This window comes from Astatotilapia calliptera, chromosome 10, assembly GCF_964374335.1.
Source record: "Astatotilapia calliptera chromosome 10, fAstCal68.1, whole genome shotgun sequence".
NCBI lineage: Eukaryota > Metazoa > Chordata > Actinopteri > Cichliformes > Cichlidae > Astatotilapia > Astatotilapia calliptera.
Genome location: NC_137431.1, coordinates 2,524,992 through 2,548,725, shown reverse-complemented (window position 1 = coordinate 2,548,725; position 23,734 = coordinate 2,524,992). Strand labels below are relative to the sequence as shown.

Here is a 23,734-nt window from a genome sequence, read left to right as displayed (position 1 = left end):
AGCATGGCCATGCTGTATGCATATAAGTGTTTATATTTGTAAAGGCTCCATCTTTTTGTTAGAAAAAATTATACATTTCTTGTCACATGGGGTCTATGGGGTCAGCGCTGCATAAAAGCTTAAAAACTATTTCCAAAAGGTAAGGTAAATAGACACCTAGTCTGGACAACAGTAGCTAAGCTAAGTGAGCTAAACACACACCGAAATTAACAAAGGGATCATCAAAGGTGTGGATGGAGCATATAGATGATTCAGATTATGCATTGTGTCACAAAGCAACGCACTGATAGGACTGTAATCTATGCACATTATCTTTTTTCTAATGAGTTAGGCTGACATTTGCTGGATCAGTGGGTTTTATTGGCTTTCTTCTTTCTTCTATTTGATTACATCCTCATAAATTATTTATTATCTACCCTAATTACCTCATTAACACTTTGATCTCTCTTACTCAATCAGTTTTCACTTGCACCCACTAACAAACAATAATAGCAAATACAATAGGAATTAAAAATCAATGGTCATGTCTGTAAAGCTTAACAGCTGAACTGTATAAGGCTTCCGTTCAAACAATGTGTTTTTCTGATGTCTTAAACTAAAGTCCGGTTTGAGACAGGCCCTCGGGGCATGTAAGGAGTCGGCATTATTCATGTATTCTGCTGTTGTTGGCACAATCTGCAAATGACGATATGCTCTGTCACAGAGGAGACTTTGCATGAATCACTGGCCTATTTAATGAGTGCTGTGATGGCTTTATTTTAAAGAATATGAGAAAGAATCAATAAAAACCTTCCTTTATTTAAAATTCCCTTCAATACTGTCTGTTTTTTTATACTTTTATAATCATGCATAGAACTGCAGCATTACCTGACTTAATATTTACTGACATTCATGTAAATAATATTGAAAATATGCAATGAACCAAAGCATTTATTTGAAAATGAAATGATATCTAAAATAATAAAAATAAAAAGATGGATGACCCTCCTGTAGGTCAGGTGCGTAAAAACAAACCGTTCGTCAAGCTCAGCATGTTTATCAGCCCGGCACTAACAGGAAACTCACAATAGTCTCAATGGGAGCCGGTGTTTCAGTGTTTGTAGCTCCCCTCAGATATTCTGTTTATTAATAGGAGCCTGTCGACACACAAGGTAAATCCCTCTAATATGTTTATTTTTCTTTGAGGTGTATTGCAATTTGCGCTGCTTCGAAACGGTGGAAGAGCTTTTACAATGCAGGTTACACCGGAAGTCCTCTTTAGATTGTCTCTAACGTGACGTCTAAGTGCATCCTCGGCTAGTGTCTCTGGGATGCTGAGCGGGCAGGCGGGGCCGTGTTTGCTTGCAGAGCCCTGCCGTGGAGTGATGTAGCAGGACGCACGGACACAGAGGACACAGAGACGCGGAGAGGACGTCTGTTAGAAAAAGAAAAACCTCAAAACAAAGTCGTTCAGTTCTGCAGCTGTGTTCCCTGAAAGCGCGATGGGTTTCCACACGAAGCAAATTTAACGCCAAAGACAGCATCGCATCCCTCCGTGAAGCTCGGACATCTTGGTTCACTGACAGCACAGAGTGGACTAACGTCTCCCCCCTGTCCGAGCCGCGGGATACCGTGCTGTAGCGGAGCTGTGAGCTCGGCTCACCATGGCGTGGCCCTGCATCAGCAGGGCGTGCTGCATGGCCCGCTTCTGGAACCAGCTGGACAAGGCTGACATTGCGGTGCCTTTGGTCTTCTCCAAATACACGGACGTCTCCGAGATGCAGCACATCCAGCTGCAGCCGCAGCTACATCCTCCCCAGGCCCGAGTTGCTATAGAAACGCAGCCGTCTCGCGCAGAAAGCCGCGCCGTTCCGACTGCACGCGCGCCGCGAAGGTGCGTCTCCGAGGAGCGCGTGTGCAGCTCTGTGATGCGCGAGGACTTTAAGCACTGGAAAGTGCGTCCCGAACCGAGCTGTAAGCCCAAGAACCAGTACCACGAACCGGAAACACCGTTCAACAGTGAGACCCAGTACCAGAAGGACTTCAAGCCCTGGCCCATCCCGAAGAGGTACGATCACCCCTGGATACCCAAACCGCCTCCGAGCGCCTCCGCGGGAGAAGATCGCACACCGGCTAGGTCCAAGTACCCAAAAAAGCACGTGGTGGTGGCGGAGGCGGACAGCGGCGTTGAAAAAAGCGCTATAGCCGACAAGGTCCAGGAGAAGGACCTGCTCCAGGGCCAGGAGAGGAAAAAGCGCGTCAGCAAGAAGGAGGGGGAGAAGAAAGTGGTCCTGAAGGGGGATGGAGAGGGCAGAGGGAGGGCGGCGGACGCCGTGAACAAACAGATCAAAGAGGAGATTTCAGGCGGCAGCTCCTACAAGTAAGTTAATACAGTGCCTGTCACTGTGTGTGTGTGTGTGTGTGTGTGTGTGTGTGTGTGTGTGTGTGTGTGTGTGTGTGTGTGTGTGTGAGAGAGAGAGAGAGAGAGAGAGAGGGTGCTGAAGGCCTCAGAGCCCTGTGAAGGGTCAAAGGGGTCAAAGCTGACATTAAAGAAATATCATTGTCATAAAGTCAATTCAGAAAGACAGTTGTGATCACACTGCTAACTGCAAGAATATCTGTTAAGGAAGGGGTTCAGATGTTGTTATGGGTATAATAATGTTCACAAAGTGAAATTAGTTACAATTTAAAAGCTGATCTAATTGTGCATCCTTACTAATCATTATTTTTTAGCCAAGAGTTGTCCCATTTTCCTCAAGCATTCATATTTTTGTCTTTTAAAATGCAGACTTGCAAAAAAAAATTTAACTGAGCCTCAATATTTACCCAGTTCTGGGTCAAAGGTGAGGGAACCTTTCCATCCTTTACACCACCACAAACAAAACAAACAAAGAGAATAAAGAATCTAATGTATTATTTTTATATAGTCCATTATTAGCTGCACAGCTGGATACAAACCTGAAATCAAAGGGAAATGAGCAGGAGGCCTTTCCACAGAGGAAACCCTCCTGAATGGGTCTCTATGAGAAGCTTTGTTGAGGTTGCATTGCAGGTGTGATAATCATCAGAACACAGAGCTTAATTGGGGGTGACTAACAGAGAAGTTGTTTCACAGTGTAATTCAGTCAAAGCATGCAAATGCATTACACAGCGGTCAACTTGTATTTTCTCCACTGAAGGTAATTAAGCTGAGTGGAAAGGTCAAGGTGCAATTGTTGTCGAGCGCTGTTGTGTTTAGTTCTATGAGTCTAATCTCTGTACTGCTATGCAATGTTCCTGAGGGATGGTGATGATGGCGACTGGTGGGTAGATGAACATCAAGTCATGCACGTCTAAGCCACTGTACACATGCCTCAGCTGATACTCTATATATGTTATACTCAAGTCCTATGGAGGATACTGCTGTGCTATACGCCGATTTTGTAGAATATTCAACATTCTGTTCTTCGTGTTATCTTAAACACCTCTCACAGTATACTCCTAAATCGGGAGTCTTGGCTCAGAGCTGTCACGGGATGCAGGTTTGGGCTTTTAGAGGGAGCCTGGCTGAAGTGAGACTCTGCTGGCAGAGGTGAGTGGTGCTGTGTGTGATCACTGAGGGAGCCTTACAGCTGTTTGGTGCCTTGCTGGCGTGCCTGTGTTGTTAAGCATCAGCAGGGTACAGACCAGGGCTTTTCCCCCGCACGGCATGAAATGGCTGCACTGTGACAAGCAGAAGCCCAGTCGGCTCGCTGTCTTCCTCTGCCAGTAGAGACTCAAAGCAGGTCAGCTGTGGGTTAATGCCACAGATTGTATGCACACACACACACACACACACACACACACACACACACACACACACACACACACACACACACACACACACACAGTGTTTGCACAAAAACACTGAAAGAAATTTGCTTCAAATTATGTTTTCAAGTTCTTGATATGTTTTTAAGCAGGCCTTTAACACATGGCAATGTGGCTGAACAAATACAATCCTTTATAACTGCTTTATAACTACAGTTTTCCTGAATGTAAAACTGAATTTTAACCTTCAAAATTCACTATGGACATCTCTGTTCTTATATGATGTCAGACAGATATGTAGCTACACTTGGAATTGTCCTTTGCATTTACTTGACAGAGTAACAGACTGTTTAACTTTCAAAATTTAATGCCATGGTGGGTATCCAGTTCATAAAAACTCCTAAAATGCATAGTGAAGAGCTCCATCTTCTTTTATGTTATTTAAAAAAATTGCTTGGCTGAATACATCACAAAGCTGTTTCCTGTCTCTTGCAAAAATACTTCCTCCAGAGTTAAATATGTGACTTTAAATCAAGAACTGAATTACTGAGTTGTGCTCGTATTACATGTGTGAGAACAACATGGTATCCATTACATCTTTCAAGCTTTCCCAAATGATTTTGTTAACTTGCTGATATCCCAGAGGATGAATCCTCAGGCTTCTTCCTCCTCTCACCCCTGACCACTTGAGCCTCGTTCTTCTGTTAAGTCTTCCTGTCATTATTATGGAAATTTATTTATTTTTTTACAGTGGGTCCAAAACAAAGGACGTTTTCTGTGAATTAGCAAAAACTTCCTGTTTTATAATGACTTGTCAGAACTTCTCCTGTAATTTTACATATTTATTCATTTTCACAGTTTAAGCCCAGGGAGTCGTAGTAACAGATTTCTTTCATTTACTAGAATAGCATTTCTGTGTTGTGCAGAAAAACTGAGACATACTGCTGGAATTGTACTTCGTTTTCTAATGCTAAGATATCTCAGGGAAAACATGTGTACTGTATTTTTCGGACCATAAGGCGCACCAGATTATAAGCATTAGCGTTCATCCTCCAGCTTCACTGTGTTTATGCTAACATAGCTGTGTAGCTAGCAATCATGTTGCACATCATTATATACCAGCTAGCCCAACTTCAGTAACCCTACAAAAGTCACTGCTGTTTAGTTTCCTGTCTTCATTTATGTTGGAAGTGATAGCAGAGCTGTACGTTTGAATTTGTTCAGAAATCTCTCATTCAGAACATGCTATATCATGTTTAGGTGGAAGCTAGCGAGCTAACTTCCTGCTAACTTCTAACTCTGTTAAATGTAATAAATTCTGTTTTCATGGATGCCTGGATGTTAAACTTAATTGTTACACCTGCTAAAGCAGCAACGCTGATCATTTTATTAAAGATGAAAGAATTTAGACATTTTTTAACTCTCAGTGATGCTGCAGTGTTCGTTTGACTTTGGGACCTGAAACAGACGGAGTTTAGGACCCAGATTCCTCCGAGAGGCTCCTGACTACAGCAGCCGTAATGCTCCAACAATCCATCAAGCGGCGCGGCTTCCTAGCTTACCAAAGTCGGAATAAAACATTTTTGACAGATTTTTGAGCGCCGTGTAGCACATAAAATCGGTTCGAGGTCAGTAAACACAACCAGAATTCATACATAAGGCGCACTGATGATTTTTGAGAAAATTAAAGGATTTTAAGTGCGCCTTATAGTGCAGAAAATACGGTAGTTAAACTTCTTTACACTAATAGAAAAGGAGTTTCACACAAAGCAGACGGTATGTGGCTCATAAGGTTAAAGGAGTTTGACATCCCTCTTATAGTTGTCATGGTGATGTTGTACTCACCATCCCAATCAGACCCTGGTGGACAGATATGAAAGGTAAAATCAAGCACTAATACCTGAATTATGTTTCTGTGGTGACTCCATGTGGAGTCTTCATTGGAGCCTACACAAGTGGCTGATGTCAGCATTTATAACTGTGCTGGTTGTGTTACATTTATGGGGAGGTGCATGTCAGATTACAGCGTAGGGTTTCAGAAGGATTTGGAGTTACGCGTACCTACAGCGTGGATTTAACACAGAAGTATAAATCCACTGTAATGCTGGATCTGCGTTAGTGTTTATTTCAATCAGCTGACTTCATCGCTAATGTCACCTTACACTCTTCATTTCAGTAGTAGAAATTCAGAGAAGTGAGCCTTAGCAAAAAAACAGCATCAGTAGGATGAAATGTTTTAGCTGCTTTCCATAATTATTTGCTCTCAAGTCTGACCAAACAGACAATTAAGCCATCAAAACATGCTGGTGTTGTTTTGTACTAAACCTCAATTGGACAAGTCAATACAACAGAGTTAGAGAATATAAAGTTAGCACGAGCCTTAGATACAGGATAAGCAATACAAAGAATCATCTGTTACTCTTTTAGTATTCTTGTTTTATTAGAAGACACTAACATCAGTTAACATCTGCAATCGTCACTTTGGCTAATCATGTGTAAAGTCAGCCCTCCCTATCACCGCGGGCCAGTGAAACACGAAGCCCTCAGCTCTTTTCTGATGTGGGCACTTGCCATTTCTTTGAACCTTTATTTTTACCAGACAGCGTGCCGAACACAAAGACGCTCTTTCTGCAGTGCACCTGGGAAAATGCTCAAGGCTTCTGCAGTTCTTTTCATTGGAAACAGTTTTTCCTTTTCTTGCCCCGACTTGGTGCAGCATTTTCAACCAAAGCCCATCCCACCGTCATTTCAACGCCAACTCGTCGCATTATGTGTAAAATGTCATTTTATGCATGAAAATAAGTCTCGAGTTTCAGGCAGTGGCTGCTGTCAGACTCTTTGTTATTGTGTGGTTAGTGTTTGCAAAAACTGTAAAAGACAAAGCCTGCTCTTCATGCTGACAGCATTGTTTGTTGCATTGTGCAACTGTGTCGACTAACAAAAGACATCCAAAGAGCAGATCAGGCAGAGCTGTCGAGAAGATGAACGCCGATGCGGTTTCATCGCTGAGAGTGAGGCAGGTAGAGCAGGTTCATCGAGTTCAGAAAAGATGAGAAGACGACTGAGGAAGTACATTTTTAATTTGAATTTACGCCACGTTACTGTCATTCAACGCATTTATTAACGCAGTGCCCTTCTTTTGCATGTCCTCTCTCCTGTTTCTCACCTGGGCAAATAAAAACCTTGTTTTCTAAGACAGTAATGTTCAGACTTAAAGACAGTTTATCTCTCATGTCACGTCCACAGAACAACCAAAATGCAACTGATTTTCTTCTGAACTGCTGCATTCTTTAGCGGTGACAGATTTCCAAGTATTGTTGCCCAAATGTAATCCTAAACTGTCAGTTCAGAGTGCTGCCCACTAAAGCTGGGTGTCTTATATAACCACTCTAATCTGATTTTTTCATATCTGATTACAGCGAATGTACAAGGAAATATCCCCAGATTTGATTCTGAGTATGAATGAATTATGTAAGTTAGCATTGCAGTTAGCCCTAACCCTGAACCAAACACTGATTACATTAAAAACTGAAACCAGCCTTTAGCCAAAAACTTGCAACATTAGTTTAGTGCATCACTTTGTGAAGATTTAAAACTGCGCCTGTGTGATTGATGATTGCGATGTACAGTTTCAACTGGACCCCTGAGAAGCTACGGCTGTAAGATTGAGAGGGAGCCAACTGGTCCCAGAGGACGTAGGATGCGTTAACTTACAGCCGCCGTTGCACTCACTGACACACCAAGAAACACGGTGAGGAAGTGGAGCTGTGGTGCGTGGGAAGGTCAATTTCCCTGGATTACTCTGGCAGAAAGCAGCCAGGTCTTGATGTATGGCCAGTGCTGCTGTAAAATCAGGAGTCAGGATGTCCATCAGTGACAACTGCACATAAATTAGGCTTAGCAGTCTCAGTGGGCAAATGTACTTACAGCTTACAGAACAAGGTGGAGCAAAGGTCCACAACATGCTGCATCAATACAGGGAAGTTAAAGGTTAACACATGGGTTGCTGGAGATTTATTTTCTACTAATTTAGTAATTAATTACTCAACTGTAATAACCTCTGGGCATGTTAGGATTCATTGTGATTTGAGTGGACAGATGCATAGAGCAGTTCTTCTCCCATTTTCAGAGGAAGCAGTGAAACAGCATCCTCAGGATTTCAGATTTCAATAGAAGATCCAAACCCTCATCTTCCCCCTGCTCACCTCATTCTACTCCTCCATCCAAACCTTCAGTCTTTGTACATATAAACCATTATTCTTGGCCTTGGCCTGTGTCCTGTTCTCTCTGGCCTGCAAGTAACACCTCATCATGCTTTTTTAATATAGCTGAGCACTGTTTGATTCCACGGTGCAGAAATTTGCAGCCGTTTGTTTGAAAGCATTTTCTGATGACTCTCCCGCTGGGAGAGGTCGGAATTGTGCTCTCCACATACGGGCAGATTTGCATGAAGCTCAGCAGTACTGTACCCTGGCGCGGTTCCACCACGGTCGGTGCCAGCGTTTGGCCGTTGTGACGAGGGCTTTCTCCGCACATCCTCTCAGTCACGGCGGGTCAGCAGAGTGAGCCCTCCAGAGCAGCTTTACTTCTGTTGTCTCTGTATGCTTGGATATTTGTCTACAGAGAGGCAACCTGTGCATGCATGCTTCCATGCATTCCTCCAACACCCTCACAGCGTGTAGCTTGGCTGTGTGCACTTGAAAAGCTGATTGCTTGACAAGTTGGCCATAACAAGTAGAGGAGTGACCCTTCTTCCGTTCTGGAGTTCACCAGGAACAGAAAAAGCATGAAGAAACATCGTGAATCAGAAATACAGCATGAAAAGCACAGACAGTGACTGTGGTGGACACTTGTTGTTGTTTTTAACTCTCCGTTTCACTTCAGCTCTTCTCCAGGGCTGCTGACGCACCAACAACAGCACAAGCAACAGTAACCACAGACGTACCACAAACTTGCCTCCACCAGGATACAGGAACTCTCTGTAGGTGCATGGGCCGTCTGCAGTCGGTGTGGTAATGAACTACCAACCAAGAGCTGTGTTCAGCCACAAAGAACCACAAAAAGCCCTTTAATAAATTATACCTGTATTTATTATTTAAACCACTTTCCGAGCAGAAGCTGCAGGTTCTCCTGTGGTTCCAGCTGCCTTTTTTTGATTTTGAAAGTGTTGTTTGGATATCAAAAACCACTTGAAGGCATCATGTCGGCCTTGCAGGAGTTTCCTCACCACATTTCCCCTTCTTCTCACAGGAGTCTCGCCATGAACATCACAAAATAAATGCACAGCTCTTCTTTTCTTCGTGTACTTGTGATTCTAGGCGGTCCAGCCTACGTACAGCAGTGCACAACCTTTAGTCACCAATAACTGAACTCGCTTTCACCAGAAGGGGGTGTTTAAATTTGGATCTTTTATCGTCAGGTGCAGACTAGCTTTGACGTTAGTTAATAAAATCACAATTTCTATGAGATACGAGTTGACTTTTTAATCCACTGATGTCTGAAGATGAGAATCGAGTGGCTACATTTTTTTCCTCACGATTTCACCTGTAAATTTAAGTTATCTGTTGGAGTAAGGGGTTAGTGCTAAAAACTATTTTGCAAAGATTATTTTATTACAGTCACATGAATGCCCTAATGGCTTTTTTTAAATAGGAAAAACAAGCGTAACATGTTGACGATGTGTCACCTAACGTAAAATATTACACCTCGGGAGTGTTGGTATTATTGTAGGGTCTACCTCAGCGGTCTCCAACCTTTTTTGCGCCACGGACCGGTTTATGCCCGACAATATTTTCACGGACCGGCCTTTAAGGTGTCGCGGATAAATACAACAAAATAAAACTAGTACCGGTACCGAAAAAAAGAAGATTTATTCATAACACACGTGAAAAGACCCAGGAAAACCGAGTTATTGATAAAAACGATAACAAAATAACGCTGAAAACCGATAAAAACCCTGAAAACCAGACATTTCACACCTGAGCCTCAACTCTCACGACCTGGTACCAAACGACTCACGGACCGGTACCGGACCGAGGCCCGGGGGTTGGGGACCGCTGGTCTACCTTACAATATAAAGCGCCTTGAGGCGACTGTTGTTGTGATTTGGTGCTATATAAATAAAATTGAACTGAATCTGCTGAGTCGCCCTCACTTAGATCCATTCAGTAAAGCTCACATAGAGCATTGTATATAAGCTGCTTTAGCCTCGCCACATGTGCTGCACACCTGCTTCACCTCAACTTCCCCCTGATTTAATCAGAGTCATATTTACTGTCATTAACACCTGCTCTGTACATAGATATGCTCTCCACTATTAAAAGATTTATATGAGGGGTGCTAAAACAGAGCCATTCTGCCATATATCAGGTATTGTTGCTCAGTAAAATGCAGACCAATAACTATGTCCAGAGGCGCTGAGCGCATATGAACATCACATTGCTATGTTTTCATGTTTTTTGTAAAAATATTTTTGTTTTGGTTTGTTTATAAATACAGAGTTTAGCTTCATGATATGACAGGAAAGTGTTTTGAACATTGTCTGTTTTTTTGTACCAAGTACACATCGACCTTGGAGACACAGGCTTTATTGTTACCCAGTCATATGCTGACTAGTAGCAGCGATGCTACGGTGCAGGCCGGTGTTTCACACTGTGAACCCTGTCTGCACTCACAATCTGTCTCTTTCTCCATCTTTCTGTCACATACGCGCACGGCCTGTGAGGTCATGCGGGTGCTTTATATCCTTGGCCTTGGACATTGTTGTATAACCTGTCTTTGCATCGTGGCTCCTTGGGCCCCGTCGAGCACTGAGTGGACGTTGGTGGTTATGTAATGGCTCTGTGTGTGGCTTCCACCTCCTCTCTGCACCATGTGAAGAAAGGATATTTGTATTCAGCAGCCATGTCACTGTCACCAGCCTTTGTACAGTATAGCTTACTTTCATATTTCACAGTGTGACATTTCACTTTGGTTTTGTTTAATAGACTACATGTTAGTGTCTGACAGCTAGTTTAAGCTTAGATTAACAGGAGATTATGATAAACTCATGGAGAAGAGAAGTTGAAAATTAGTTTTAATTAAAAATATGTTAAATAATTTGTAGACTGTCACTTGTCTTTAATGATATTCTGCCAAGTGTCACAGTGTGACGGGACAGTTTTACAGTGTTTAACAGAAACACTGTTTCTGTCTGGAGTATAATTTATTTATCTGTGAAACTAATTTGCAGGTGATGTTTCTTATTTGTGCTTTAAGTAATTTTGGTTGTGACGTGGAGGACGTGCCTGGGGCTCGGTCTGTGACCCAGCACGTTCATTTGGTTTTTGATCTCTTTTGTTGTATTTTGAAGATGGTGTTAAGTTCTCGGCTCATTGTTTAGTTGCCTCAAGTTTAATCTAGTTATGTTTCACTTACGTCTCATGTGTTTCTTGTCTGTGATTTCAGGTTGTGAAGTTCATGTTGTCATGTCTGTGTCTCTTTATGTTTCCTGTTTTACTTTGAAGGTCCGTGTCTCGTGTCAGTGTTTCTAGTTTTGCTTCCCTTGTCTCGTCCTGCCTAATTACTCCCAGCTGTGCTCTCCTTCTGTGTCTCATTCCCCTCGTTATCCCTCAGTGTATTTAAGCCCTGTGTTTCTCTTTTCCAGTGTTGTGGTCTCCCTCATACCTGTCTTTGTGGGTAGCGTCTCTAGTTTATGTTTGTGGCCGCAAGTTTAGTTAAGTTCTCCTAGTGTCCAGCAATAAAGCTGCTGTTTTGAGTTTAAGTTTTACCTCTGCTTTTGGGTCCTTTCCTTCCTGCCTGCACACAGACCATGACAGGACGACTAATGATGGTTTCATTTTGCTGCTCTAAAAACAAGAGCTTTGTAATTAGTAGGGGTGCAACGATACACAAAATTCACGGTTCGGTTCGGTTCGATACTTTGGTGTCACGGTTCGATATTTTTTCGATACAAAAAAATGTTCATGCCTTTTTAATTTGTCATTTATTAAAATTATAAATATATATTTTAACTCAAAAGTACAGTTTTTAAATTTAATGTTGCTGAAACAAAAGTAATTTAAAAAATATATATATATCTCAGGGCTCTCAAAATTTCAAAATCCCTGGTAGCCCTTCGGGCAGGGACTCTTCAGTTTTTGGTAGCCCAAAATAAATGTAAGTAGCCCGAATAAAAAAAGAGAGCAATTTTTTGATTAATGTTTTGTTTCCTGTTTTGTTTCCTTTACAATATTATACATTAAAGTATAATATTGTAAAGGAAACAAAACATTAATCAAAAAATTGTTGAAAAACAAATTACAACATTGTATAAAAATTACAATCATCAACTCAAATATTTGGTTCTAATTGAACAGAAATTTCTATGAACTTGTAAGAACTGTGTAGGACATGAATCAGTCTGTGTCAGATCCTGAATTTGAAATTTCCACTGAAGTCACGGGTAAGAGGCAAGTGGAACCAAGATCGAGGCCCTTTGCTTTTTGAAGTTTGCAAAGACTGCTACATTGTGCCAGTGGTAGTTCACTCTTTGCAACATAGTAGCTGTTCTAAACAGATTTTTCAGGTTTATTTTTAGTATGTTATTTGCAATTGGTGTTTGTTCTGGGAAAGATATTGCAGACTGAGCAATAATGCGTTTCTTGCATTTCTCATGGGTTCTAATGGGGGCCTTTCTTAAAATGACTGGTCCCAGTAACAAAGGCGCTTGTCGACTCAGAAATCGAGAGAAAACCAACAACACACCCGGCAGAACATTATATTATTTACACGGGTGCACATAAGTGGTCCGCATGTGCGCATTCGCCGTCAAAATAAAAGACACGCACCAGATAAGAAGTTGCAACGCGCGTTTGCGTCCATATAAAAAGCAGTGTTTTTGTCCTAGAGTGGGATTTTCACGGCACATTCCGCACCACATCTCTGTGCGTTCATCATTTGTTTGAAGCCAGCTCACCTCCTGCAACCACTTTTCCGAGAATACGCGCTTCTTTTGTGGTTCGGACTCCTGACATTTGTTTGGAGGTGGAGGAACACCAAAGTAATTGCTTAAAGGAACTTCTTCGACATCTTTAAGAGTTTTAAACAAATGTCTGTCCTCCTCCAGAAAATCTTATGTATGCAAACACGCGTTGCAACTTCATATCTTGTGCGCGTTTTTTGGGGTTTTTTTGACAGCGAATGCGCACCTGCGGACCACTTATGTGCAGCCCTGGTTATTTAGCTCGTCATATTGCAGCCACAGAAATTATTTTGTCCATGAAACCATAAAGCTGCACTTTCTTTTTGCCTTATAGTCTGATTTGTCATAACTTTTCCGTTTTGTGGTAAGCTTTTCTTTGGCTGTCACTTCTTCACCCTGACCTGTCTTATTTGGCTCAGCAGAACTAAAATATATATCCTGCTGCTTTTACACACGCACTCACATAAGCTCAGCGATTCTCTGCGCGATCAACCTCTCACATGTTTAAGCTGCGGGAGATTTCACTTGTCATGTTTGCATAGTAAGCTAACGATTAATAAGACGATGTCAGAGGAATTGGTGCGCAAATTATCATCACTCACAGATCAGTGCTGTCGCTCTCTATACACAGTTCGCGCGATTGCAAAGTGAAAGCAAAAAACAAGCGCAAATTCAAACGCGATTTCAATATGTCACATATTGACAGTGGCTCACCGATGCCAATGACATAATTACCCAGCTACATTTCTGAAAGAATGCAAAAGCATTGACATATATTTTTCCTTCCTACAATAGCCCGACAGGCAGGGCAGAGATAGATTTTGGTAGCCCGACTGGAAAAATCGCTACCCCCGGGACGTCGGGCTAGCGATATTGCGAGCCCTGTATCTGATTGAGGAATCACTCATCTTTGGAAAAGAGAGTTTATTACAGAGAAATGGCTCTTTCCAAAATAAAAGCTATACTATCCGCTTCTTCTGGGCTATATTCTCAGCAGCATATTGTAGCGGGTCAGGGCTGTTCGGGGTTCTGTTTGTACAGTTATGTTTTGTTTATGTTGCCATAGTGACGGGTGACGCCCTCTCGCTGCGACGGTGTGTCCTTCCGGGGTCAGAGGGCGCCCTGTGTGTTGTTGTTGTTGTTGCTGTGCAGTTGCCGCGCTGAGCAGTTAGCTAGTGGCAGTGTTCTTCTGCAGATGTCAATAAACGGCTGTGCTCCCTGGCTAGCTCACGGGAAGCAAGACCAAACGACACCTCCGTCTCCTCCTTGTCTGAGCTCGCCACAATATTAAACATATCAGGTCCCCATAAGGAGAATCATGTGCTAACGGCTGTCTAAATGACTCGGGTAAAGTTTGTAGCATGCGTGCTTGTTGTTTTTGTCTGCTTCCACTTGTCTTTGCACTAGGATGATGTCGGCGTAAATGTGCAGTCATATTCATCGTGTTCCCACTAGTGCTGTCAGCGTTAATCTCGTTGAAATGACGTTAACGCCACAACACGGCAGTGCAGCCTAGGCGGAGTAGTCGAACGCAGATTCACTGAGCGCTCAACACAGACAGCATCGTCAGAAGGAAAGTTGATAAAATAAATTACAAATTTTGTATTGTTCGATACATATGCGTACCGAACCGAAAGCACTGTATCGAACGGTTCAATATCGATACGAGTATCGTTGCACCCCTAGTAATTAGCTACCTGATTTCAGCATTTTGCTGCAAAACACCACGTGACGAGCTTGAATCTTAAGAACATAAGCCAAAAAATAGTGAAATCCAAGTTTCATATGTTTTCATCCAGATTACTAAAACTTTTAAAATCATATTTGTTTAGAAATCTTTTTCAAAATACTTTTAAAAAATGTTTAAGTAGCTGAAGAGCAAACCTGTGTTCAAACAATAGACACTATGTGGACGAGAATACTGGGCTGCCTACAGATTGCGCCTACAGGAGCTGCTCAGCCATGGAAACCAAATGGCACGAGGCTCCTGGTGCACAGTTTTTATGCTGAGGTTATTTCCAGAGCAGGTTCGGCGCTGTCTGTGACGTTTCTGCATTATGTACCTCAGCACTCTGCGACCTCATGCTGTAACCTCACATGGTCTGAGTTGCTGTGGTTCCTAAACACTTCACTTTGCAGTAATATTGAGTATACAGCTGATGGTGGACTGTGGACCCTAAATCCAACGAGCTCTTTAGAATGACTCAGTCTTTCACTAACGTTTGTAAAAGCAAGCTTGGTGCATGCATGCATGGACTACTAATGTTAAAAGAACACAACGCGCTGCAGAGAAAAATACAGTGTGATTAAAACAGGAGCGATGGAGCTGTGCAAGGTGATGTAAAATAAATGCCTTTAATACACAGCTCATATCCAGACACTGGATCATGCTAGCCATACATTTTAAATGTCAGTGATACAGAGCACATGCTGCAGGCCAGCCTGCACTGATGGAATGCCATACTGCTGACCTTCTTCAGAAATGCTGTGTGAGGAGGACTACAGGATATCACACCATCAAATTGTGGTGCAGACCTCCTCCCACCTGCACTACCTCTGACATTCTCTGCTCTTCAGTAGTAATGCACCACTCGTTACAGTTTTTCTCTACACAAGCATTGCTAAAGTTAGTAACAGCAAAACTATGCAGATTCTAATAGTGATGATCGTTAAACAACCACCACAATGGCACAAAGGTCCACACAAATGGGACTTTTCTTTCAGCTTTAGTTAAACACAGCTGCTCGGACTCATCATGAAATGATTTTGGTGAGATCATGTGTAAGGTCAGGATTACTCTGATCTCACACATTTTTTGCCATCCTGTGACAACATATCTCAGGACCTTCAGTTCATTTCTTTAAATTTGGCACAAATGCTCACTTTGACTCAAGGCTGAACCTTTCGATGGCCATTGTATTATAAAGATGCACAATAAGCACATAGAATAGAATACAAGAGAATCCGGTCTTTAGTGATGACGTGATGAATCCTGCTTCTGGGCCCAAACTACTCTGCGTTTAGTAAGGCTGTTGTGTTTTTGACATGTATTAATGTTTTGTATCTTGTTCTATTTAATCTCAACAAGCCCCTAAAATGTAATGTAATGTGATGTAACTCCAGCCCAGCCCCTGCAGCAGTATATTAATGACTAACCTGGTATTGTAGATGGATTATCTCAGTTGTTCTCCTGACTGAAGTTTGGTCCGTTTACAGCATCCTGCCATGTGATTGCATTTGTCTCTAACCATCGGGAACCCTCACGTTAACTTTTATCCAGTGGAAAATTGTTAGCGTTCATCCTCCAGCTTCACTGTGTTTATGTTATGCTAGGATAGCTGTGTAGCTAGCGCTCACGTAGCACATCATTATATAGCAGCTAGCCCAACTTCAGTAACCCTACAAACGTCACTGCTGTTTAGTTTTCTGTCTTCATTTATGTTGAAAGTGATAGCAGAGCTGTACGTTTGAATTTGTTTCAGAAATCCCTCAGTCAGATATATTTAGATGGAAGCTAGCGAGCTAACTTCCTGCTAACTTCTAACTCCATTAAATTTAATAAATCCTGTTTTCATGGATGCCTGGATGTTAAACTTAATTGTGACCCCTGGTAAAGCAGCAACACTGATGATTTTATTAAAGATGAAAGGATTTAGAGAGTTTTTCGACTCTCATAATGCTGCAGTGATCATTTGACTTTGGGACTTGGTTTGGAAGTCTTTGATCCTCGAGCAGGTGGCAAGGGGTGTGAGCTATAGTCCACCAAGAACATCATCACTCAGCTCTTCCTGTTCTCCAGATGGCTCAGCGCTCTGTGAAGGTTGACGGTAACGGCATCCTCTGTCGACCGATTTACCCTGTAAGCAAACGGGTGGGGGCTCTGGCCTTTGTAGTTGGTGAGGGCTTGGATGTCTCTCCACACCTTGCGGGGGCTGTTATCAGTGAGGAAGCCCTCTATCCTCGTCTTGGCCGCTTTGATGCCCTTCGTCAGGTTGGCTCTGGCCGAACTGTCTCTCAGCCTGAAGGCTAAGTTACGAGTTCTGATCAGAGCCTGTACTTCACTCATCATCCTGGGTTTTAGGTTGGTTTTAGTCGTTGACACACTCTCTACAGAGCGCTTAATGAAACAGTCCTGTAGCTGGAGGAGACCATCATCTTTAATGACCCGGGTGCTTGAAGGGTTTGTTTCCTGAGGGGGGGGGGGGGTGTAGGCAGAGATGAGGAGCAGGGAGAGGTGGTCAGATTGTCCCAGGTAGGGGAAGGCGTATTTATAGGCATGCTTGATGTTACTGTACACATGGTCCAGTGTCCTGTCCTCCCTGGTTGGACACGTTAGCATGTTGGGGAAATTTGGGGAGTAGAGATCTCAAACATACCTTATTAATGTCCCCAACAACAGTTTGGACGTCCAGCAGGTGCTGTCTCTGCTATTTACTGATAATAAGTTGGAGGTGGTCGAGTGCTTTGATTCATTTGGTTAACAGTGTGCTCATACTCCGCATGTGGGCTTTGACCTTGTCCTCTAAAAGCACATTTGAACTCCACAGCTTAGATGCACAGGTCAATATTTATCATCCAACTTCCAATACTGAACAGTGCCATCTTACACTGTAGATCTTGCAGGATTAGTAAAAATGAGCACCAGCTTATTTCCTGTTTTTCTCCACAGAACTGAATTCAAAGCGTACAGAGACGTGAAGCCAGTAAAGATGATACGGGCCAAGTCCCAGTACCTGCCACCGGATGAAAAGACGAGCTTGGAAACCAGCTACAGCGCGACCTTCAAGGCCCAGTTCCCGCTGCAGCCTGCTGACAACAAGGCCGTGGAGAGGAGGAGGATACGCAGTTTGTACAGTGAGCCTTACATAGACCCCGGCAAACAGGTGAGAGCACACCTGCCAAACTTTAGTTCAAATAAATCTCGTGATAGAAATGAGACCTGTGATGTTGATGTGCAATCCTTACCATGATCATCTCATTGCACACCACTGAGGCATGTCAGCTCAGGATTCTCTTTTCCACTATCCACCATCCTTAGGTTGACAGGTATAGTCTCCCTCGCTCTAAATCCAAAAAGTCTGGAGCCACAGCAGCAGGCCAGAGCAAGCCAGCGAAGAAACCCAAAGATAAGCAGAGCACTGTGCTGAGGGGCTCCAAGAAGGCGACCTCAGAGAACCAGCCCGAGAACCGGCCTTCGGTGGGGGACAAGGAGAAAAGTAAAGAGATGAACAACAAACTGGCTGAGGCAAAAGAGTAAAAATCATTTAGCACTACTTCTCCTTTTCTTTCTTATTTTCGGGGAGAAACGAACACAGAGGCTGCAAAATTGATTCTCACATCGGTTCTCATCTGTCTCTCCTTCCTCCCCAAGCCTCTTTCTCATCCTCTTCCTCAGTGCTCTGTCACTACCTCCTGGCCACACTGTTACAGTAACATTAGAATAAGATGCTGCGCTGTGATCATGCCACGCCATTGCTCCTCCTGTATCACGCTATGCCTCATTGCTTCAGAGTGGGCGTGAGCATCCTCTCCCCTCTCTCAGCCTATTCACCCCCCCCACTCTGCTTGCCTCCATCTCCAGGTTGCCATGGCTACTGGCTGCCTGGCTAGCCAATCGCTGAATGCACAGGCCCAGCGACAAGCAATTCTGGCGGATGGCTTTGATCAGCCGAGCAGATTGCATTGTTGAATTTATCAAGGATTTGTTTCTTCCCTCCTTTGTGGGTTTTTTTTTGAGAAAAAATGAATCAGATTGGCACTTTGGACATGCACAAAAATGAGCAGCAACTCTGAAATCTTTGATAAATGTCCCGCTTGGTTTATCATGATGAGCGTCTGATACCTGCTCTGTTATCTTTGCTGCTGTTCTCTGTTCACGTGCTCAGAGTCTGTGTTGAGCAATATCAGCTTTGCCAAATGTGATTCGTAATCAGTGTCTCTTTCTGAACTAAATTCTGTTGTACGGCTTTTTATAATTCATCTAAAGAAAAACACTTGAGCATTTTTCTCCGCTCGCGTGAGGCTCATTTCATTTCGTAACGCACCGTTCGTAGCCAACAAACCATCTAGGTCACACTAAACTGATCGTGCATTAAACACCAGTCAGTCTGCAGAGCACTCGAGTATTCCCCCTGAACTAGATAACATTGTCATGCAGGCATAAAGACATAAAGACATAAAGACGGGGAGTAGTGACGTCGGTTCTCAGAATCAGAGAGAGATGAGTTCAGTGAAACTGGGAGATGTTGTGCTTCTCATCGTTCTCGCCAAGTGCCGAGAGCTGTCAGTCTCACTGACCATAGTTCAGTGTAATCACCCCAACACTGTCTTTACTAACAGGTCTGGTCCCTGTGCTGTCTGATTTAGACTTCTTTGTAGAGCCTCTGATGTAACCTACATAAGTGGCCGACTTCATTTATGCTTGTGCTGCTGCGTTGTGTGTTAACCATGTGCCACGTGGTCGTGTCCTGGTGTTTTACATGCGGTGGCAGAAAGCAGAAGCAAAATAAAAGGCTGCTCTTTGTTCTCATTTGTTATTTTTGGGGCCAAACATATTTGTCCCCCAAGTTTTTCCACTTCTTTTCAAATTACCTCACCCCCAGTAGGTAGCCTGTAGTTTCTGTAATCTCCCCCCATGTGTCTGCTGACATTTGTGAGTCCTTATACTGATGCTATATGAGACTGTGATTGTTTATCTCTCACTGATAAATGTAAAAAAATTGCAGCGAAAAACATGTAGTTCCATTACTATGGAGGTCCACGTCAGTTACGCCGTAGGTTATGGTGTAGATTTCCTGCTGGAGCATAAATCCCCAGTGTGAAGGTGCATGTTGTGCATCTGCTTTTCTGCAGACTATAAACTGCAGCTGGCTGACAGCAGACATCTCATGCTGCACCTTAAAGGAGCGTTCTGTATGGCTGAGGCACAGATCTGAAAGAAAAAACAACCGTCTCACTGCATTTTTTTAAAGTTCCCGTAATCTGATTTTTTTTGTGCTTATAAATACTTTTTTCCTGATATTAGAGGCACAGCGATGTGTCTGCTGGATCCCATCGTTCATCGCTCTCTGTTTCTGAATCCCGCGTTTTACTTCAATCACTGAGTTTATTTATTAAAATGTTGATTCTCTTTGTCTTCAAAGTGAACATGGTAGTGCAGAGAAAATCGGATACCTTCAGCAAGATGCTGAACAAAAGAGAACACGAGGAAAGTTTCACACTGTTTGTCTGTGAAAAGTTGTGTGTATATAACTTATATTTACTACTAGTTTATAGCAGGGATACATGCTGGCTGAGTCCAATTCTGCACTTACTGTAAAGTATCAGCTGCTTCATCCTAGTGTACATAGAGACACATTGTTTTGCATTAGAAGACAGTCTTGTTATCTTTGTGCTCCACCCTACACACACCTCTGTTTTCATGCATCTTTCTCTCCATTCTGAACGATGGACAGTCCCTTCTCTGTTTGCTGTGGTGTCTGAGACAGCAGCAACTCTTACCATCACCGCTGCATCACATCTACACAAGCTGAGCACTCGCTCCATCAGGGATAAAGGCCTGACTCATTTAACATTTTGCAGCCTTTGGTTGGGGGTTTGTCATGTAACACGGGTGGGGGTGGGGGGGTGGAGTGGGGGGTGGGGTGGGGTGGGGGGGCTTGTAGGGGCAGTAAAATGTAAACAGTGCTTAGCACACCACACACCCGGTGCTATCTTTATGATTTTTAGGCAAATAAGGATAGAAAGTATGGTAAAGAAAGTGATGTCTTGGACAAAAAAAAGAAAAAAAAGTTGTGATGTGCTTGTGTTTCTATCTGCTTGCTCATATTTAATGAAACATTACAAATAAATGCAAACAAAAACCAAAAAAGCAGAAAAAGCAGTGTCTTCTTTGCTTCTTTTTGTTAAGAAGAACCATGAAAAATTACCGGTTGCAGGTATCTGTCAGTGTTTCTTCCTGTCCAAGTCTTTGTCTTTGTGACAAACAACATTTCTGAAAAAATATATCGAGATTTTTTTTAAATCCACATGGAAGAGAATTTTCTCTCACAACTTTCTTTCTATGCTTATCAAAGATTGCGCTGTGTTCTGGCACGAGCTCTGACATCGTTCCCCGCTCCTGCATGTTGCCGTCACGTGAGAACCGAAGAATATATTATTTTTGCATCGTGTCTCAATATATTCTTAGAACTCGTGCGATTTATGGAGCAACAAGCATGAGGGAGGATGTCCAGACACTTATTCCAGAACAAGATGTCATGTGCTTCGTAGCTTTTAGTGAATTTGCCAAAAAAATAAATAAAATTCCACAGACGTGTGCGCGATGTTGCATTTCACATTGTTCTCTCTCATACTTTAGCCCGGTGGCACGGGCATGCTATTTGAGGATGTCACATTTTGGATGATGCTGTGTCCAATATGTCCTGTGCTAACCAGTGACATTCTGGTTCATTTGAAGGGTTGTGCTAAAACAGTACCACTACATACAACTCTGCCAGCCAATCCGAGATATTGGCTGGGTGCAGACTCTAAAGCAACACCTGTGGGGCTGTGCACTTCCCAATCCCAGGTAATCAAGAGCAACAAGAAGACATAGACACAGAATTGCCACTCATTGTCATTCATACTTGCTCATGGAGTTGTCATTTACTTTTGTTTTCTATTACAGTGGCACACTTTTGTTTTTTTTCTGGTGAACCACCACATTATCTCTGGTCTACTCCCCTCTGTATTTCTCTTCCATATGGACACTAGAGTAAGGGGGGAGGTGGGTTAGAGGGGGACGTTTGCCTGCCTGCTGTCACATCCTACATTTAAGGTTCCTTAAGGTGGCTTTTCTTAAGGAGGCCTTGGGTTTTAGTCCAGTCGTGAGCGACTAGTCCCGATCGAGCTGCCGGAATGCACCCACTCCCCACGGTTAAATTGCATGACTGACTAGTTGAGTTAGCGGCTCAGGTATGACCCCAGTTATGTGCGAGGCAGGTCACTCATGCACTGTAGTCACATGCAAAACTGAAACAAATCCATCTCATGTGGACTTTTCTTTCTTTAAAGCATGCTGCCACTGTTTTCTGTTGGACCTGCAATCTGAGTTTGTGTTCAGTAATTTGGCCCAGGCTTTGCACTAGACTGTGACGAGCGTTAGCATGGGTGTGAGATGAGCGGTAAGTATGGATGGAATGAGGGAAGCGACACTGCTTTGATCAGTTATGACAGGAGCTCTAGGTGCATGCTTATGATCTAATTTGTGATTTGGATTTTTTCCATCGTCTACTGCATTTTGTAGCCTTTCTTTCAAAGAACACCCCGAGACCCTCATTGTACTCTTGGCATCCTGGAAATCGTGATAGCGCTGCGACTAAGCGAATGGGTCAAAGTGCAGGGTGGGCCATTTATATGGATACGGCGTAATAACATGGGAATGGTTGGTGATATTAAAGTCCTGTTTGTGGCACATTAGTATATGTGAGGGGGCAAACTCCTCAAGATGGGTGGTGACCATGGTGGCCATTTAGAAGTCGGCCATCTTGGATGCAACTTTTGTTTTTTCAATAGGAAGAGGGCCATGTGACACATCAGACTTATTGGTAATGTCACAAGAAAAACAATGGTGTGCTTGGTCATAACTTTATTCTTTCATGAGTTATTTACAAGTTTCTGACCACTTATAAAATGTGTCCCATGTGCTGCCCATTGTGTTGGATTGTCAATGCAACCCTCTTCTCCCACTCTTCACACACTGATAGCAACACCGCAGGAGAAATGCCAGCACAGGCATCCAGTATCCGTAGTTTCAGGTGCTGCACATCTCGTATCTTCACACCATAGACAGTTGCCTTCAGATGACACCAAAGACAAAAGTCAATGGGCAGCACATTGAACACATTTTATAAGTGGTCAGAAACTTGTAAATAACTCATGAAAGAATAAAGTTACGTTGAAATCAAGCACACCATTGTTTTTCTTGTGACATTACCAATAAGTGTGATGTGTCACATGGCCCTCTTCCTATTGAAAAAACAAAAGTTGCATCCAAGATGGCCGACTTCTAAATGGCCACCATGGTCACCACCCATCTTGAGGAGTTTGCCCCCTCACATATACTAATGTGCCACAAACAGGACTTTAATATCACCAACCATTCCCATGTTATTACGCCGTATCCATATAAATGGCCCACCCTGTACTGATTGTAAAAAGTAACCTGTATTGATGCAAAGCAGCTTTCCCAACTTTTATTTATCCTTTGGTTTTTTATGTAATAAATTGTGGGAAGCAAAGAAAGAAGAAAGGAAGCCTGCGGTGTTGCTAAATCTTTCCCAGATATTCTCTGAAATGAGCGGTCACAGGGTGCTCAGCTCAGCCCATTACCTTCTTGTGCTTGGCCCTAGAGAAATGCTTCATCACGTGTCTCTTTCTGTCTCCTTCTCTGCCATCTTAACCATGTGCTGCCTCCTAGAGATGCTAAAGACGAGGTTCTCCGACCCAGTAATCATCATTCCCAGGATGCTGCTGGAGGAGAACCACAACCACCGCTGGATAGACCCGGACCTCGGAGAGGTGGCGGCGTCGTACGCTTTGCCCTAGATATGAACCAGACTGAGTAATTCTGCCAGGACTGAGGCAGATACATCTTTATGCAGAGACTGCTGCTCTGTACTGTAAATATCTAGTATTTAAGTTGGACTAGAAAGAAAGAGGTGAATCTCACCAAACAACAAAAAAATCTATTAATACAAATAAAAATACATTGCTATCCAGGAGGATTTCCACGTAATTGAGACACGCATGTTTGAAACAGCTTCAGAGGTTCCAGCTGTTTGACCCACGGCATTATTGCAAAGGTGCTACATTATTATTATTATTATCAATATTTTGGTTTCATGCATTTTGTTTTAGGTCAGTCTATTAGTATCAATACCACACCATAAAGTGCTCAACAGCTACAAAATACTGTACTGTATATTGATGGGTTTTAGTGTAAATAAATCAGCAGAACTTGCA

At 43.0% G+C, this 23,734-nt stretch overlaps 1 protein-coding gene across 4 annotated transcripts; it reads left to right on the top strand.

Moving 5' to 3' along the window:
* The first annotated feature begins 330 nt into the window (after positions 1 to 330).
* On the top strand, positions 331 to 23,734 carry map6a (microtubule-associated protein 6a). Of its 4 annotated transcripts, none has more exons than XR_013911636.1 (5): positions 331 to 2,359; positions 17,400 to 17,613; positions 17,769 to 17,946; positions 21,189 to 21,299; positions 23,190 to 23,734. XR_013911636.1 is itself a non-coding variant. In XM_026182018.2 (5 exons), the coding sequence occupies exons 1-5, from the start codon at positions 1,644 to 1,646 to the stop codon at positions 23,335 to 23,337; spliced, it is 1,404 nt and encodes a 467-aa protein (XP_026037803.1). In that variant the 5' UTR covers positions 331 to 1,643; the 3' UTR covers positions 23,338 to 23,734. The 4 variants fall into 4 exon arrangements, 3 of the variants coding, with proteins under 3 accessions (XP_026037803.1, XP_080163089.1, XP_026037804.1); XM_026182018.2 differs by having other exon boundaries at positions 17,769 to 17,983; XM_080306963.1 differs by lacking the exon at positions 21,189 to 21,299.

What these genes read in the sequence shown, in the direction of transcription:
- map6a (XM_026182018.2), top strand. Translation starts at nt 1,644, where the DNA reads ATGGCGTGGCCCTGCATCAGCAGGGCGTGCTGCATGGCCCGCTTCTGG. An exon ending in TCAGGCGGCAGCTCCTACAA is followed by an intron (nt 2,360 to 17,399) that starts GTAAGTTAATAC and finishes TTTTCTCCACAG; the next exon opens with AACTGAATTCAAAGCGTACA. An exon ending in TGTGCACTTCCCAATCCCAG is followed by an intron (nt 21,300 to 23,189) that starts GTAATCAAGAGC and finishes GCTGCCTCCTAG; the next exon opens with AGATGCTAAAGACGAGGTTC.